Source organism: Macrosteles quadrilineatus, unplaced genomic scaffold (assembly GCF_028750875.1).
Source record: "Macrosteles quadrilineatus isolate MER2022 unplaced genomic scaffold, UCM_ALF_1.0 Scaffold_1__1_contigs__length_201487025, whole genome shotgun sequence".
Classification (NCBI taxonomy): domain Eukaryota; kingdom Metazoa; phylum Arthropoda; class Insecta; order Hemiptera; family Cicadellidae; genus Macrosteles; species Macrosteles quadrilineatus.
This window is the reverse complement of record NW_026542594.1, coordinates 36,604,859-36,620,183: the sequence shown is the minus strand read 5'-3', so window position 1 is coordinate 36,620,183 and position 15,325 is coordinate 36,604,859. Positions and strand designations below refer to the sequence as shown.

The 15,325-nt window shown below is 35.1% G+C and overlaps 1 protein-coding gene across 1 annotated transcript; it reads right to left on the bottom strand.

The window, feature by feature from the left end:
- Window positions 1–8,437: 8,437 nt before the first annotated feature.
- On the bottom strand, window positions 8,438–9,484 carry LOC128996042 (uncharacterized). Its single transcript, XM_054421176.1, has one exon. The coding sequence runs from the start codon at window positions 9,482–9,484 to the stop codon at window positions 8,438–8,440; it is 1,047 nt and encodes a 348-aa protein (XP_054277151.1).
- Window positions 9,485–15,325: the final 5,841 nt, after the last annotated feature.

Genomic DNA, 15,325 nt, shown 5'->3' with positions numbered 1-15,325 from the left:
TTTCAAGTGGTCAAAGAGTAGCCGACAGTTGCAATATGGTCGCAATACTTAAAATATTTTTTATACTACAGTATATAATATGATTCTGTTAATCTGTTTAGGCCTCAAGTAGTTGAATTGTTTTTCTGATAGTTGGAGAGGCTACTGGTATTTGAATATAGATTGTTTAATTACCATTAGATCAGCACTGTTATAATTGATTGTTAAATGATTAAAATTAGTTTTAGATTATTTTATTAATTTAAAGTTAGAATTAAATACACGTTTCACACAACTATGATAGAACTATAGATGATAGAACTATAGTTTTCCTGATCTCAGTGGTAGTAATATGTCAGTAAAGCATAGTCAGCCCTTGCTAGCCACAGTATTAACAAGACATATTTTCAATTTGGGAAAACTTTAATTTTTAAAACAAATTATAAAACCTCAACATCTTGATGCGTGAGAATCTTATTTTATAGAAAAAAAAAACATACCAAAATTATTTGTTAAATAATGAAGACGGCCCAATTATAAACTCGGAATTACTGAAAATAATTACATCAAGAACAACACTGTAATATATCAAAAATTCAAAAGATTATTTTTTCTAATATTATTTTTTATTTTTCCAATATAATTTAAATTATCTGTTTTAACTTTGTTTAAAATGTATTTATTAAGTAGATATTTACTTTTTGTACTAGTGTAAACACAGCCTGAAGATGGAAACCTAGTTTCTGAAAGCGCTTGTGAATAATACAAATTACTATATATTGGCCTTGTTGAACATTTAAATTTAGGTATACATTTCATCAGTGGTAGTAGTTTTTTTCTTCAGTTTGTTACCGGGACATTACAGGATATCCAGTGGATTTTGTACATGTAGCGGGATGTCATGGGACATTCTGGGATATCCTATAGCATTCGTAAATATCCCGGGACTTTACAGGATATCCTGAGGTTAAATTACAAATCCCGGGACATTACGGTATATTGTAGGATATCCTGGGGATTTCGTACTCGTCCCGGGATTTTGCGGGATATCCTGAGGCTAGCGTACATATCCCGAGACATTCTCAGGACATATGGGACTACTATGGGATGTCCCTGGGATAAAGTGTGCTGTCTGGGCTGCGCTAGCTGGATCCAAATAAAACTACACTAACCTAACCTAACTTAACCTAACCTAACCTAACCTAACCTAACCTTTGAAAATACACAATATTACCGGCAAATGACTGTCGTAGAAGAGTTGACGGGGAATTTTAAACTTCCCGTTTTCCCTCGTTCGATGGCGTCTACCTGGTCGAGCAGTTGTGCCAATCGTGCCTTTTCCAAGCAGGCGAGTTGACCCTACTTATTCCGCTCAAATGATTGTGCCAATAATTCCATGGGCAGAAGATCCAAAAATGTGTGCCAATCGTCCCGTTCCCCTTTGCACACAACAGATATGGAAAGTTTTCAAATGAACACTCTGTATATACTGTTTAAAATATCACTTAGTTTATGTCTTTTTGAAGTATTATTTTGCGTAATTCTGATCTTCTATATATTTTTTACACTTAATTCATTCTTGTTCATTATAATATTTGATATATCACTTATAAGTAAATATACTAAAATATCTTTTTAATGCGAGTTTTATACTTTGCTGCTTTTTGTAATCGTTATTATTAATACAATTACATGCACTAGCTTGAATACTACCTAAATATTAGTTCTTGAAGATTTTATTGATAAAATTATAGTTTTAAAAACTAGTACAAAAGCTCTGACGCATACACTTGTTGACCAAACAATCCAAAAACTTATGATAGTTACATAACAGTCATTGTTAAATTAAAAAAGTTTTTAAAAGCACAGACTCGTATAATTACAAAATGCCTTTGAATACATTAATTTAAATAATAATTTATACGTAAAGAATAATTATTTTCTTAATGCTGTTAACCTACATTGCCCACATCAAACAAAATGTATCCAACATAAAACTCTTAACCTCAACGTAATAGCAAGCCTTTCTGTTGATGCGATACAGTTCCTCAATTTTGTATTTTGGTGAGCAATTGTTGCTTTTTATTTTCTCGTGTGATTTGCCAAATTGAGCAGTATACATTCTGAAGTACCTAGTTGAAGAAACTTATTATCATCACGCATAATGGATATTTAAAAGAACTGTTCGTCAAAAAGAGTTTGTATTGCCCCTGTGTGTTTCCTACTTTGATTAATTAGGTGAATCCAGAACTTGCTCTTATATCTACGCCGCTTAATTCTGCGCCACAGCAGCCACATTCAACAACACTTTTGGGATTCATCTTGTTACTATTTGACACAGAACCACTGTTAAGATACTCCGCAATGCACTCACTCGTCCATGGCCACCGAGCAACTGCTCCTTTATCTGATTTAGTGTCGTAATGTGGACGAGGACCGCACCAACGATATAAATGGCGGACAAAACAGTGTCGGACGACCAAAATCGTATAGAAGGTGACGAGTCTCTAGCCCGTTGCGGGTGCGAGGCGAGGGAATATTTCCCAGCCAACTGTGTCGGCCTGTCGACCGACTAGTTACACGACATGGCAAAACGCGCTTAGTCGGCTTCGCTAATAGCGCCGCCTAGGATCCCTAGTAGGCTTTTGAGCTCAAATTTCTTTGCACATATTAGCATTGCGTGGGGTATCTATGTCTACTCCTTTAATGTAAACAGTAATTTCTCAGCTAACATCCAAACACATTGATTCATTGCTTTTAAAATATACTAAGTATTTTCACATAACATTTGTTTAAGTATAATTATTTAATTATTACATTTGACGATGCAACTATATTTGGGGGATCAAGCTGGTAACACGAGACTTAGGCCCAGGTTCAAATCCCGGTGATCACCATCGGACTTTATGTAAGTGATAACGACTATCTTGGCCTAGCCAGAAGTATATACAAGCGGTTGTGGGTTAGAGAATAGCGTCCTAGGATGTGAATTAGGGGTTAACAAATACAGTAGTTCTATAAGCCTTAGGACTTGGAGCATTCTTCTGCTTCAACATTGCCAGAGTAGCATGGGCGTGTCTATTAAATCGTAATATGAATCAAAACAGCCAACTTAAATAACTAATAACTCTTATAAGAATTTTACTTCATAATAATTAATTTCAAGTAATAATCAATATGAGCTGTTGGCCCGTCCTACGTACGGGAATCAATAAGTCAATTATAACTAATATAATACACAACAGCTAGTTTACACGCACCAAGAAAAATTCTGACAGTTGTAATAAGGAAAATCGTCTTGTAAAAAAATATCACGTAACTACCTATTTATTTCAACCGATTATAGGCCTATAGAATATGCATTTTAAATCCGATGATTTTACAATAAAACAGCGATAGTGTCGATTTGTAAAGCCTTGGAGTGAGATTGGTGGCCGATTTACACACACACACTAACCACACACCACTGGTTTTGAGAACAGTAGCTACACACACAACACAACTTACCACCTTCCATTTCATAATTTCTAGAAAACTGAAACCCTAAACTAAAATTATGACTTCGACATTCCATAGTTCTCGAAATTATCTTGTATTCAACACAAAAACCATGAAAATCCATCAAGTGGTTGATTCAGAATCGTGAAATAAAAAACCCCTGTCACCTTTTAATATCTATACTATTATATAAAATTGAGATGGTGTGTGTTTGTGTGTCTGTCTGCTACTTTATAACGCAAAAACCACTGAACCGATTCAAATAAAATTTGTATGAAGGTAGCTTATATACCTGGTTAGCATATAGGCCTACTCTTTTTATCATATTCCCCTTGAGCCACACCCCATGGGCTTCCAAAGTTTCAATGTTTACATTTTGGAACGATGTAAATAGTCAAAAATATTAATTGAAGTCACCTGTAAATACTATAATTTGACAGTTCAAATAGCAGTGGTTAAGAGGTACAGGTTCTGCTCTCAAGATTCTAAAGCTTCATGATTATGATAATAGTTTGATTAAAATATTTATGAAAATATACTTATTTTCATGGAAACAGAAGGATTTTATACATTACAATGTATACATTTTTTGAATAATTTTGATATGGTAGCTTTTTGTTTACAAATTAGAACTGATAAACAAATGTTTGGATCAGGATTTTAATAGGTTTTAAAAACTAAGAGATACCATATATGTACAGTTTATAAAATTTAACTGACTCAATGTTTACACTTATTTGTGCTTTAATAAAATTTACAAACGAAATTTCAACTATACCTACCTACTTTTATTCTGTCCAGAGGTAGCTACTACTTATATTTTCTTCTATAATCTACTTCACATTCGTTTTTTTTTACATTTACAGAAACCTCCTTAGTAGTTTATTTTTTTTTATTTTTTTTATTTTTTTTGCCAACGGATTTACACTAATTTTACAGTTTGATTGAGTTGTAAATTGCTCATTATGACTAGATAATCCATAATAATAATAACAATGAAAGGAATGTCAAATGTAACAATAATAAGAGTAAAGTATACATGTGAAAAACTTGGACAAAGAGAGAACTGAGTAACGATAGTAGTTGTGTTTTTACAGCCCTGCTTTAATTTGACTATGGAAAATATCACAAAACTAAGCTGCACGCAATTCACTTATGTTTCTAAAATCAATTCAATATCTGTAACATAACTATGTTTCTTTAGTCAATGTTTTAAACGATGATTTAAATACAAATACATACACGTTTTGAACTATGGAACGAGTTAAAATAATAACTTATTTGTTTTATGTTGTCGATTTATACTCAAAATTGATTAAATTTGTGCCTGATTAACAATAATAGTGGTTGGCTGTCTAGTAAAAGGTAATACAAGTTTTCAATTAGTTAATTTTTTCTTATTATTGTGATATATACACACTGATCTGCAGGTAAAGATTGAACTTTGAAAAAAGCTCAGTTGCTACGGTAAAACATATCAATTATATGTGAAATCATTATAAACTATTTTTTTCTTTACTACAGTTCCTTAACTTGTACGATTATTTTTCCTAGATTACTTTATATGTACGTTTTTCAACGAAATAAATGTTTAAGTAAGCTTCTAGCGGATAGACGCACTAAAACAAATCAATCTAGTAAAAGGTCATTTAATTTACAGAGAATAGTTAAGTAGTGTAATCCACTAGATTCAAATCAGAAAAACTGTTGTTAAAACTGTTGTTACCTAGGTTGCTAGGATAACAAAAAAATAAACAAATGATTAAAGTAAATACAGAACACATGGTTATTGTGTTAGACAGTTTAGTGGCACCACATTAGCCCCCTGCGGAGTCTGGAAGACCGGTCACTTTAAATTTCACAGTACGACCAGATCGGGTCACGTAAGGCTTGGGTTGGCTTGAGAGTAGGGTCTTGAGTGGGAACACTGTGGAGGGTGGATTTCTGGAATGTTTATTATGGATGGGTGTATGTGTTGAAGGAGTAAGATCTTGCAATAGATACGCGGGCTTTACTCTGTCCAACGTCACCTTCACACGTTTACCACGATGGATTATAGTCATAGCTTTATCATCACGAGATACCACGGGAAACGGTCCAGTATAAGGTGGTTGTAGTGATCGTCTAACAGAGTCATCTCGCAAAAATATGTGAGTACACCGTTTTAACTCCTGAAAAACGAAGGTCTTTGGTTTATCATGCCAAGATGTGGGCACAGGTCTTAAATTTGACATGTGTCGACGTAAGCGAACTACATAGTCAGCAGGGTCCTCCTCATGTCTTGTGTCTTGAGGTAGGTCTAGAAGTTCTCCAGGTAGACGGAGTTGGTGGCCAAAAACTAATTCGGCAGTAGATGCCTGAAGGTCTTCACGATATGCGCTGCGAATGCCGAGTAGTACAATGGGAAGTGCTTCAAGCCATGTTGAATCATTGTGGCACATGAGAGCTGCCTTAAACTGCCGATGGAATCTCTCGACTAAACCATTAGCACAAGGGTGATAGCCGCAAGTTCTGATTCGCTCTACACCGAAGGTCTTTCCAAGGGCACGAAATAATGCTGACTCAAATTGGCGTCCTTGATCAGTTGTGATGCGCAAGGGTGAGCCGTAACGGGAAAACCAGCACATCACCAGAGCCTCAGCTACTTCTTCTGCGGTGATGGTTTTCAATGGATGAACTTCTGGCCATCTGGTGTAGCGGTCGATAGCTGTTAGGCAATATTTGTATGGTCCGGATGGTGGAAGTGGTCCAATGATGTCAATGTGAACATGATCAAATCTTGATGATGGGAGTGAAAACGATCCATGGGGTGTAAATACATGACGGGAGATCTTAGCACGTTGACATTTCTCACAGGCTCGGGTCCAGTTTCGACAGTCTTGTTGAATTCGGGGCCAAACAAAGCGATTAGAAACAAGTTTTGCCGAAGCTTTGATGCCAGGGTGACTTAGATTGTGTATAGAATTAAAAACTGAGCGTCTAAGGGGCTCAGGGACAAAGGGTCGTTGTACTGAAGTTGTTGTGTCACAGTATACATCAAGGTCTGTTCCAGGAATTTTGACAAGCTTCAAATTAAGAGATGTCTCTCCCTTAAGGATCTCTTGTAGCTCAGGGTCAGAGTCTTGATGATGTGCCAAAGTTTTGGCATCTACAATGCTGGGAGCCGTAGTTGACAATGAATCTACACGAGAAAATGCGTCAGCTACTAGGTTGGCCGATCCAGAAACATGTCTTATGTCTGTAGTGAATTGTGAAATGAATGTTAGTTGGTTTTGCTGAACAGGAGGTAGTTTTTCACGTTTTTGACTGAAGGCAAATGTTATTGGCTTGTGGTCTGTGAAAACTATGCAATGATTTGCCTCAAGGTAGTGACGAAAGTGACGAATGGCGGCATATACAGCGAAAAGCTCACGGTAATAGGCTGGCCAAAGGGATTGTTTTGGTGTCAGTTTCTGTATAAATAAAGAGAGAGGTTCCCATGTTTTGTCAACCATCTGCTGGAGAGCAGCTCCTACATGGGTACTCGAGGCATCACAGAACAATGCGAGAGGGGCCTTGTGGTCAGGGTGAACAAGCAAGGTAGCATTGGAGAGATGTTCTTTGCAGGATAAGAATGCAGTATCCAATTCAGGAGTCCAATTTACAGGTTGGTTTCCACGTAGAGACGAGAGGGCATCATGGAGAGCTGCTTGTTGCTTGGCTGCTGAAGGAATGAATCTGCGGTAGAAATTCAACATGCCGAGAAAACGACGCAAACCTTTTGCAGTAGAGGGACGGGTGAATTGTTGCAGAGCCTCAACACGTTCAGGAAGTGGTCGAGTACCAGCAGATGATACCTCATATCCTAGGAAGGTAACCTTTGTAGCTTTCAAAACAGTCTTATTTACGTTAACGAGTATGCCATAATCAGAAAACCGATTGAATAGAGTTCGTAGATGGGCTTCATGTTCAGTCTCATCCTTAGAGAAAACTAATACGTCATCTATATAAGGAAAGCAGAAGTCTAAACCAAAAACTACTTCATCGATGAAACGCTGAAAAGTTTGTCCTGCGTTTCGGAGGCCAAAGGACATGAAGGGGAATTCAAACAATCCAAAGGGGGTTGTAATGGCTGTCTTCGGGATGTCTTCAGGGTTGACAGGGATTTGTGTGTAGGCCTTCACTAGGTCGATCACAGAGAAATACTTGCAACCTCTGAGAGAATGGGTGAAATCGTGGATATGTCTAACAAGATATCTGTCAGGAATAGTCCTAGCGTTGAGAGCACGGTAGTCTCCACAGGGGCGCCATCCATCAGGTTTCTTAGGGACCATGTGAAGGGGTGATGACCAAGGTCCATCAGATCGACGTGCAGTACCATCGGTGAGCATAGCATCAAACTCGGCTTTGGCTATAACAAGCCGATCAGGGGCGAGTCGACGTGGACGAGATGAAACTGGGGGGCCAGGGGTCGTTTTGATGTAATGCAAGGTTGAATGGAGCACTTTTCTTGGTGTACCAGAGGGTCGGGTAATCATGGGAAATTCTGCCAGTATTGATGAAGTTGGAGAATTGGGTGTGATAGTTTTTATGCTGAAATGAGGGATTGAGGTACATTAACAAAGAACAGAAAGGTTTGTTACACTGTCAATCAACCGTTGATTACGACAGTCAGGAAGCAATCCAAAGTGTGCTAAAAAGTCAGAGCCTATAATCGCTGTATTAACATCAGCAATGACAAAATTCCATGTAAAAGCTCGTCTCAGCCCTAAGTTTAATGTTAATGTCATCATACCGTAGGTGTGAATGGCAGAGTTGTTTGCTGCACGAAGTTCATATTCTATATGCTTTTGGTTCTTACAGACGAATGATTTAGGGAGGCAGCATATGTCGGATCCAGTGTCAATCAAAAATTTTGTATTAGTTGTACGGTCGACGATTTGTAGGCGGCGCCCTCCAGCTTGGCAGTCAGCTGACGCCATCACTGGCTGCCTTTGGAGTTTGTCGGAGAAGTGAAATTGCATGGTGGAATGCACTTCTCAGCTTGATAGCCAAAACGCTTGTGGTACCAGCATAGATTGGTTTGCTCTGTAGTGTCAGAGGAGCTACCTGCGTGATAACGACTACTAGACAAACTCCTCTGACGTGACCTAGGTCGCCTGTCACGTAGGGAATCAACATCTTTACGCATATTTTTCATTTGCAACTCCAAAGCAGATAATTTTGATAAAACTTCAGTTAATTTTGGGTCATCAGAAAATGAAGATTTAAGATTTGGTGAATTAACGGCATTCAAAGATGTAGGCATACTAGTGAGAGAATGGCAAAAAGATGCGTTAGGTTGGACTGCTAGAATTTTGTCGGCAGTAATTGCAAGTGTGTCAGTTTGGGCACTTATTTGGACTTGCAAAATACTTTGTACATGAGCAGGAAGTCTCTGCATCCAAATAGTTTTCAGTAAACTATCTTGGATTGTGGTCGAACCTACTAGTGATCGAAGGTGGCGTAGGAACTGAGAAGGAGTTTTGTCACCTAGTTCCTCCTCCATCAATAGCTGACGAATGCGTTGCTCCTCAGATAGAGACAACCGTCTGATTATTTCAGACTTAAGAGTAGAGTAAGGAGTTTCAACAGGTGGATCTATTATAAGATCCTCCACTTCATTAGCATAGCGCTCATCAAGATGTGAAATTACATACGAGTATTTAGTTGTTTCACTCGTGATGTGAGCCAGTGTAAACTGAGCCTCAACTTGGGCAAACCAGAGCCTTGGTTTCTCTTTCCAGAATGGTGGAAGTTTTATGCTTACCCGGTGGATGTGATGATCTTCATGTCGTTCGTCGGAATGGGCTGTATGATCTGGCTGATGCTGTGGTAGAACTGGTGGAAGATCAGGTAGGTTGGCTTCTTGAGGATGTACAGAAATGTGATTTTGTTCTTGTCTTCCATTCAAATCTTGAAGTTGTCTTTGTAGGTTGGCATTCTCACTCTCTAATTGAGCTAGGCGCTCCAAAAGTTCTTGGTCCATGGCGTAAAACGATAATTTGGGGAAAGGTGAAAAATAAATGAAGTTTTGGTAGAAGGTTGAATATTAATGTAGGAAAAACATCAATTTAGTTTGAAATAATTTACTTGTTAGTCGGGGTCACCATTTCTAGCGGATAGACGCACTAAAACAAATCATTCTAGTAAAAGGTCATTTAATTTACAGAGAATAGTTAAGTAGTGTAATCCACTAGATTCAAATCAGAAAAACTGTTGTTAAAACTGTTGTTACCTAGGTTGCTAGGATAACAAAAAAATAAACAAATGATTAAAGTAAATACAGAACACATGGTTATTGTGTTAGACAGTTTAGTGGCACCACAAGCTTATCATTTGAAAATTGAATCGTATGGGTACATTATTTCCATAAATGCATCAGTGCCTCAAATAATTCGTACTAGCATTGACTAAGGAAACTAGGCAGCCTTATAAGTTAGCCTAAAGAAAGATATTTTTTTAAACTAAGAGTTTCAATTGAGTTATGTTCCAGAAAACAAAGAGGAATGTGTAACTATTTCATACAACAGAATTCAAGATCAAATTTTTCGCTTCAGTGTCCTCTCCGTTGCGAAGCACGGGTACAAAAGCTAGTATATGATATGACGATGATGATTATGATTATGATGAGTTTAAATAGTATCTATTGCTCATATGTTTTAAGGTAATTTAAATACGTATAGTATACTTATTGTTTCCTATATTTTTTATAATACGTACATCGTATCCAAACTCATGAAATTATTATAACAAAAAGCAACAAACATGGGATAGGGATAACAAAATCTGTCCGACTAAAACTTTTCATCTGTGCTATAAATACACATAAATACCCCCACCGCAGCAATCTTGCAGACTAAGCATTTTCCATTTGCCTGATTTGATTCACACTAAAATTTCTCCTTAAAAATATCACATTTATATTAGTTAAACGTGTACTTAGGTTTGATGCAACAGGGAGGGTAAAAAGTATTTTTTTTTATAGTTTAGTAAGATATGAATGCATTTTCCAAATTTGATCAAAATATGTCCATAAACAAGCAAACAACATTTTACTCATTCCCCATAAGAATAACATGGGAATTTTAAATTTAAATTTTTTTGGAATTTTCTCCATAACCATTAGGCGCATAATAACGCTTCAATATACTAAATAAATTATTTGTTTTTTTTAAATTTCTACAAAGAGATTTTGGAAAGAAATTAATAAATGTTATGTTTTTTTGGGTCAAAAATGGGAAAACATAATTTTTACCCCATAAACCATCATCATTTTTGCTCGCGTTGCCGTGCTAACGGACACAGATATATATATATATATATATATATATATATATATATATATATACTAGCAGAGTACCCGTTCTTCGTACGGGGCTGACGTATAAGTATAAAATGCTTATTGCAGTTATACTCGAGCTTTGCGTTTACAATGAGGGAGGACACAATGTGATAAAATTTGCTTACTTAAATTTACGGTATACTATTATAGTACATATTACACATTTACGATAGCCATAATGTCCTACCACTTCACCTAAACAATAGACAAAAATCAATTACAAAAAATTTTCAAAATATCACAAATTATTCATGAAATTAAAAATATAAACATAACTGTAAACAATCCTACTTAAACAGTTCTCATTGCGTATCACAGTTGTTCGTTGCTGTTTAGTTCAATAGCTGTTTTCATGAATGAAAAAAAAATAATAGTGCTGCACCCTGTTGGTAAATCTTATAACTTTTTAATGCTTTTGCATATCATAGAACCAACTTTGTTAGTTGTAACAGCTGACTAAATTCTTTAATTCCCTTTAAATAGGTACTCAAAAGGTTAACATGGTGAACTACAGAGCCATTGGGGCGGAGCCCGAAAGGGTTTTTGAGATAAGAATATGCCTATATGTTAATCGGGAATGTGAGCTATCATCATGCCAAATTTAAGCCCAATCCGTCCAGTAGTTAATGCGTGATTGACCTTCAAACAAACAAACAAACACACACACAAACGTTCACATTAATTTATAATATTAGTAAGACGAGCTGAGCTGTTCGCCCGTCCTACGTACGGGAATCGAGAAGTCCATTAAAACTGTATATAGTTATATCAATATGTCTATTACTAATTCAAGCTTAGTCTAATCAGTCATAATTTATTGTAAAGTAAAAATTGCCAAGATGAATTAAAACATGTAATCGTTGTTATTTTCTCAACTTTTCCTCAAAAAGTGGAGTAGTAAAATAATTTTTATAAGCTTTCTTTTGAAGCTTTGATTTGTACACAGTAATGGTTATAAAATCTTATCAATGACAAAATCACAGAGTAAATAAACTAACTTCATAGTTCTATAGAATATTTTTATATTCAACCAGCTGTTATTTTAACAAATTAATTGCACTAAAACAAACTAAAGATTTTAAAGACTGCTAAAAAAAATAAATGTTAGAACACCTAGTATTTTACTATGTATATTTAAATTACCTCTCATCCTCTTACCGAATAAAAGCTTCAATGATTATAGCATTACACATAGTATAAATAAGTCAACTCTACGTATGTCATTTCATTTTCGTCTAAATGCTGAATTTGTGTTGAAAACGCTGAATCTTTACAGCTGACACGTTAAGCAAATGGTATTATACCAAAAGCTAGAGTAGAATGTTAGCGTCGGCTGCTAGACTTTTTAAAATTTAAAACTTAATTTTAAAAAACTGAAACCCTAAATTAAAATTATCGCTTCGACATTCCATAGTTCTAGAAATATTTTTTCATTCAACACAAAATCATGAAAATCTGTCGAGTGGTTGGTTCAGAATCGTGAAAGAAAAAAACCCTGTCACGTTTTAATATATATCCTATTAATAATATACATTATAAATGAGAAAGTTTGGACGTATACAAACTATATGTATGTATGTATTTTTGTGACAAGCAAACGCGAAAAATACTGGTCGGATCGGGCTGAAATTTTGTGTGATGATAGCTCACATTCCCGATTGACATATAGACGCATTCTTATCTCAAAAGTCCTTTCGGGCTCCGCCCCAGTGGCTCTGGAGTTTCTCATGTTAACCTTATGATTAATCATATTTAAAAAGAATAAAAAAATTTTGTCAGCTCTTTCAACTGCACAAGTTAATTCTATGATATTAAATAGCGTTAAAAAGTTATAAGATTTACCAACAGGGTGCAGCACTATTACACTTTTTTGAATTTGAACCAACTAGTAACAAAAAGCTGTGATATACAATGAGAACTTTACTTTATATATTGTTTAGTTGCAGTGGTAGAACATTATGGCTATAGTAGATGTGCTATGCTATACTATAATATACCGTAAATTAAAAGAACAAAATTTTCTTAAACCATGTCCTCTCCCATTGCAAACGCAAAGCCAAGTATAACTGCAGTAAGCATTTTATACTTAGACGCCAACGCCGTACGAAGAACGGCTACTCTGCTAGTAATCTATATATTCATTACGTAAGCCGATTTTTTGCGTCAACATTGTGGGCGACTGGGAAGTCTGAAAATGCTGGGAGAGGGCTCAAATTAAAGGTCTTGATCCCGTGACGGCGGGAAAAATAGTGAAATCCCTATAATTTTAACACAAAATTAGACATAACGTAAAATGTTCTCCATAAGAATAGCATTAGAAGCCATTTACTGCTGATTTTTGTTTACTTCAATACAGCTGATCGTGTATTATCATTAAGCCAGTAAGCAATATTACATTTGGATTACTCATTTGCCAGATAATTCTGCAATTAGTGCAATTTACTGTAACCATGGATAACGTTACCTATTACAATTAAGACTTTTAGTTACGTATTATAAAGTTTAAATAAATGATTTTACTGTGAAAGCTTTCATATTTGTGTATTTTTAAGCGTATGATAAGTAGTAGAATCATGGAAGCTGGCTCAAACCACAAGAAGTGAGCTTACAATGGCTGAATAAACATTTTAATTTAAAGGTTATTGTTGTGTTGAAGAAATGTTTAACATGAAATAAGCAAATTGTCTAAACAATAAACGATTCAAGATTAAATTGAGAACATCTGCTTTGTTTCAAAACATATGTTCAAGATTTATTCCACACTTTCTTTGTAAATTTACTAATCTTTTTAATTAATTTGTGATTTATTGTAGTGTTTAATCAATATTTTGAATAGGAATAACCTCAAAGGCTTCTCTTAAAAAATGACCTGAGAATAAAGATGAAATAGGTTCGTACAAGAAATATATTTGTTAATTAATAAGTAAATACTATGGTTCCATTGGACAGAAATACAATGTTGTTTGGAGGAGATTTTTAACAGGTACTGTCTGTTGCTCAAAGATAAAACTAAAAAAGGTTTAAATAATATAGCCTAGCATGTACAGTATATATAGTAAAGAGAGCATCCGTATATAACAGTAAAACCGAAAGATAGTTTCCATTTCTTTAGTTTTCTTTTTTTAACTAACCAAAAATATGCAAGTCTGCAAAGATGTACTGCTGAAAATAAATTTCGTGATTGGTTTTGATTATTTGGTAATGGAACCCTAACCATTAGCAAAATAGTAAGTAATCAGGTGTTGATAAGCCCTTTTTTATAGAAGGAGAAATGTCGTTATTTTGTAACCATCATAGCAAACTGTTTTTAAATGTAATCTAAGACTTTCTCTGTGGTATTTGATCAGTAGTTGTCATCATCTGATTTTTTCCTTTGTACTGTGTTTAGGTCGTGGCTTTATTTTAACATATGCTATGATTCTTTGTTTTGTTTACATTTACGTCGTTATTTTGTAACCATCATGGCAACCCATAAGACCAATGTTAAAGTTTTAAAACTTTGAGTTACTTTAATAAAATAATATAGATATTATCGAAAATTGAAATTTGTTACGTCTAAACCATCCAACCATTTGACAAAACAACCTAGGTAAGTTTGGCTAAAATGTGTTCAGCTGTTATTGAGATTAATTGTTATAATAACGATTGCATTGAAGTTGATCCCAAAGAGCTTCGCTTCGCTCCGTTCAATTAACGGTTTAAGATTAAACAGGTACTGTCTGTTGCTCTAAGCAAAAAAGGTTAAAATAAGCCTAGTATGTCTTATTATATATTATATATTATTAATATATATTATATATTATTATATATTATATATGTATAAGCCTTATAAGCCTAGTATGTATGGTATATAATAGTAAAGGGAGCATCCACATACAACATTAAACCTAGAGGTAGTTTCCGTTTATTTACGTTTCTTAAACAAACCAAAAATATGCATGTCAATGCTGATGAAAAGTAATTTCTTGATTGGTTTCAATTACTGGGTAATGGAACCCAAACCAGTCGCAAAAGAGTTAGGAATCAGCCTATTGATTGATTGAGCCTGTTGATTAGGCCTATTTTGATAGAATATGTAAAGTCAATTGCACCTTTAAGAGGAGTACCCCCAGATAAACTTACACTAATTGTAGGCCTAGTTTTTTTTTATGTTGATCAGAAAAAAATCTAGGGTTAAGGTTGGTTAATGGGATGCCTTTACTTTACACTAATTTTTTTAAACGTTAACAAAAGGAGTATATTAAACTTAGAAATATTAACAGTGTTAGGGATGTTAATTTAGTGGTTTTGACCAAGAACTAAGCTTACCTCAACACACCTTTATTTGCCTTTTCATATTTTACGAAGATAGTTTCCAAAATTCCAATCAGGGAAGCCTTTTTATCCCCATATAGATTATTCCATATATGGTAAATTCACTAAAATATGTTTGAATCCACTGAAAACATATACACTAGGATAATTCAAATTATATTAATGAATTTA

Bases quoted from the DNA above. Each gene is read 5' to 3' on its own strand.
- LOC128996042 (XM_054421176.1), bottom strand. From the start codon at position 9,484: ATGGACCAAGAACTTTTGGAGCGCCTAGCTCAATTAGAGAGTGAGAAT.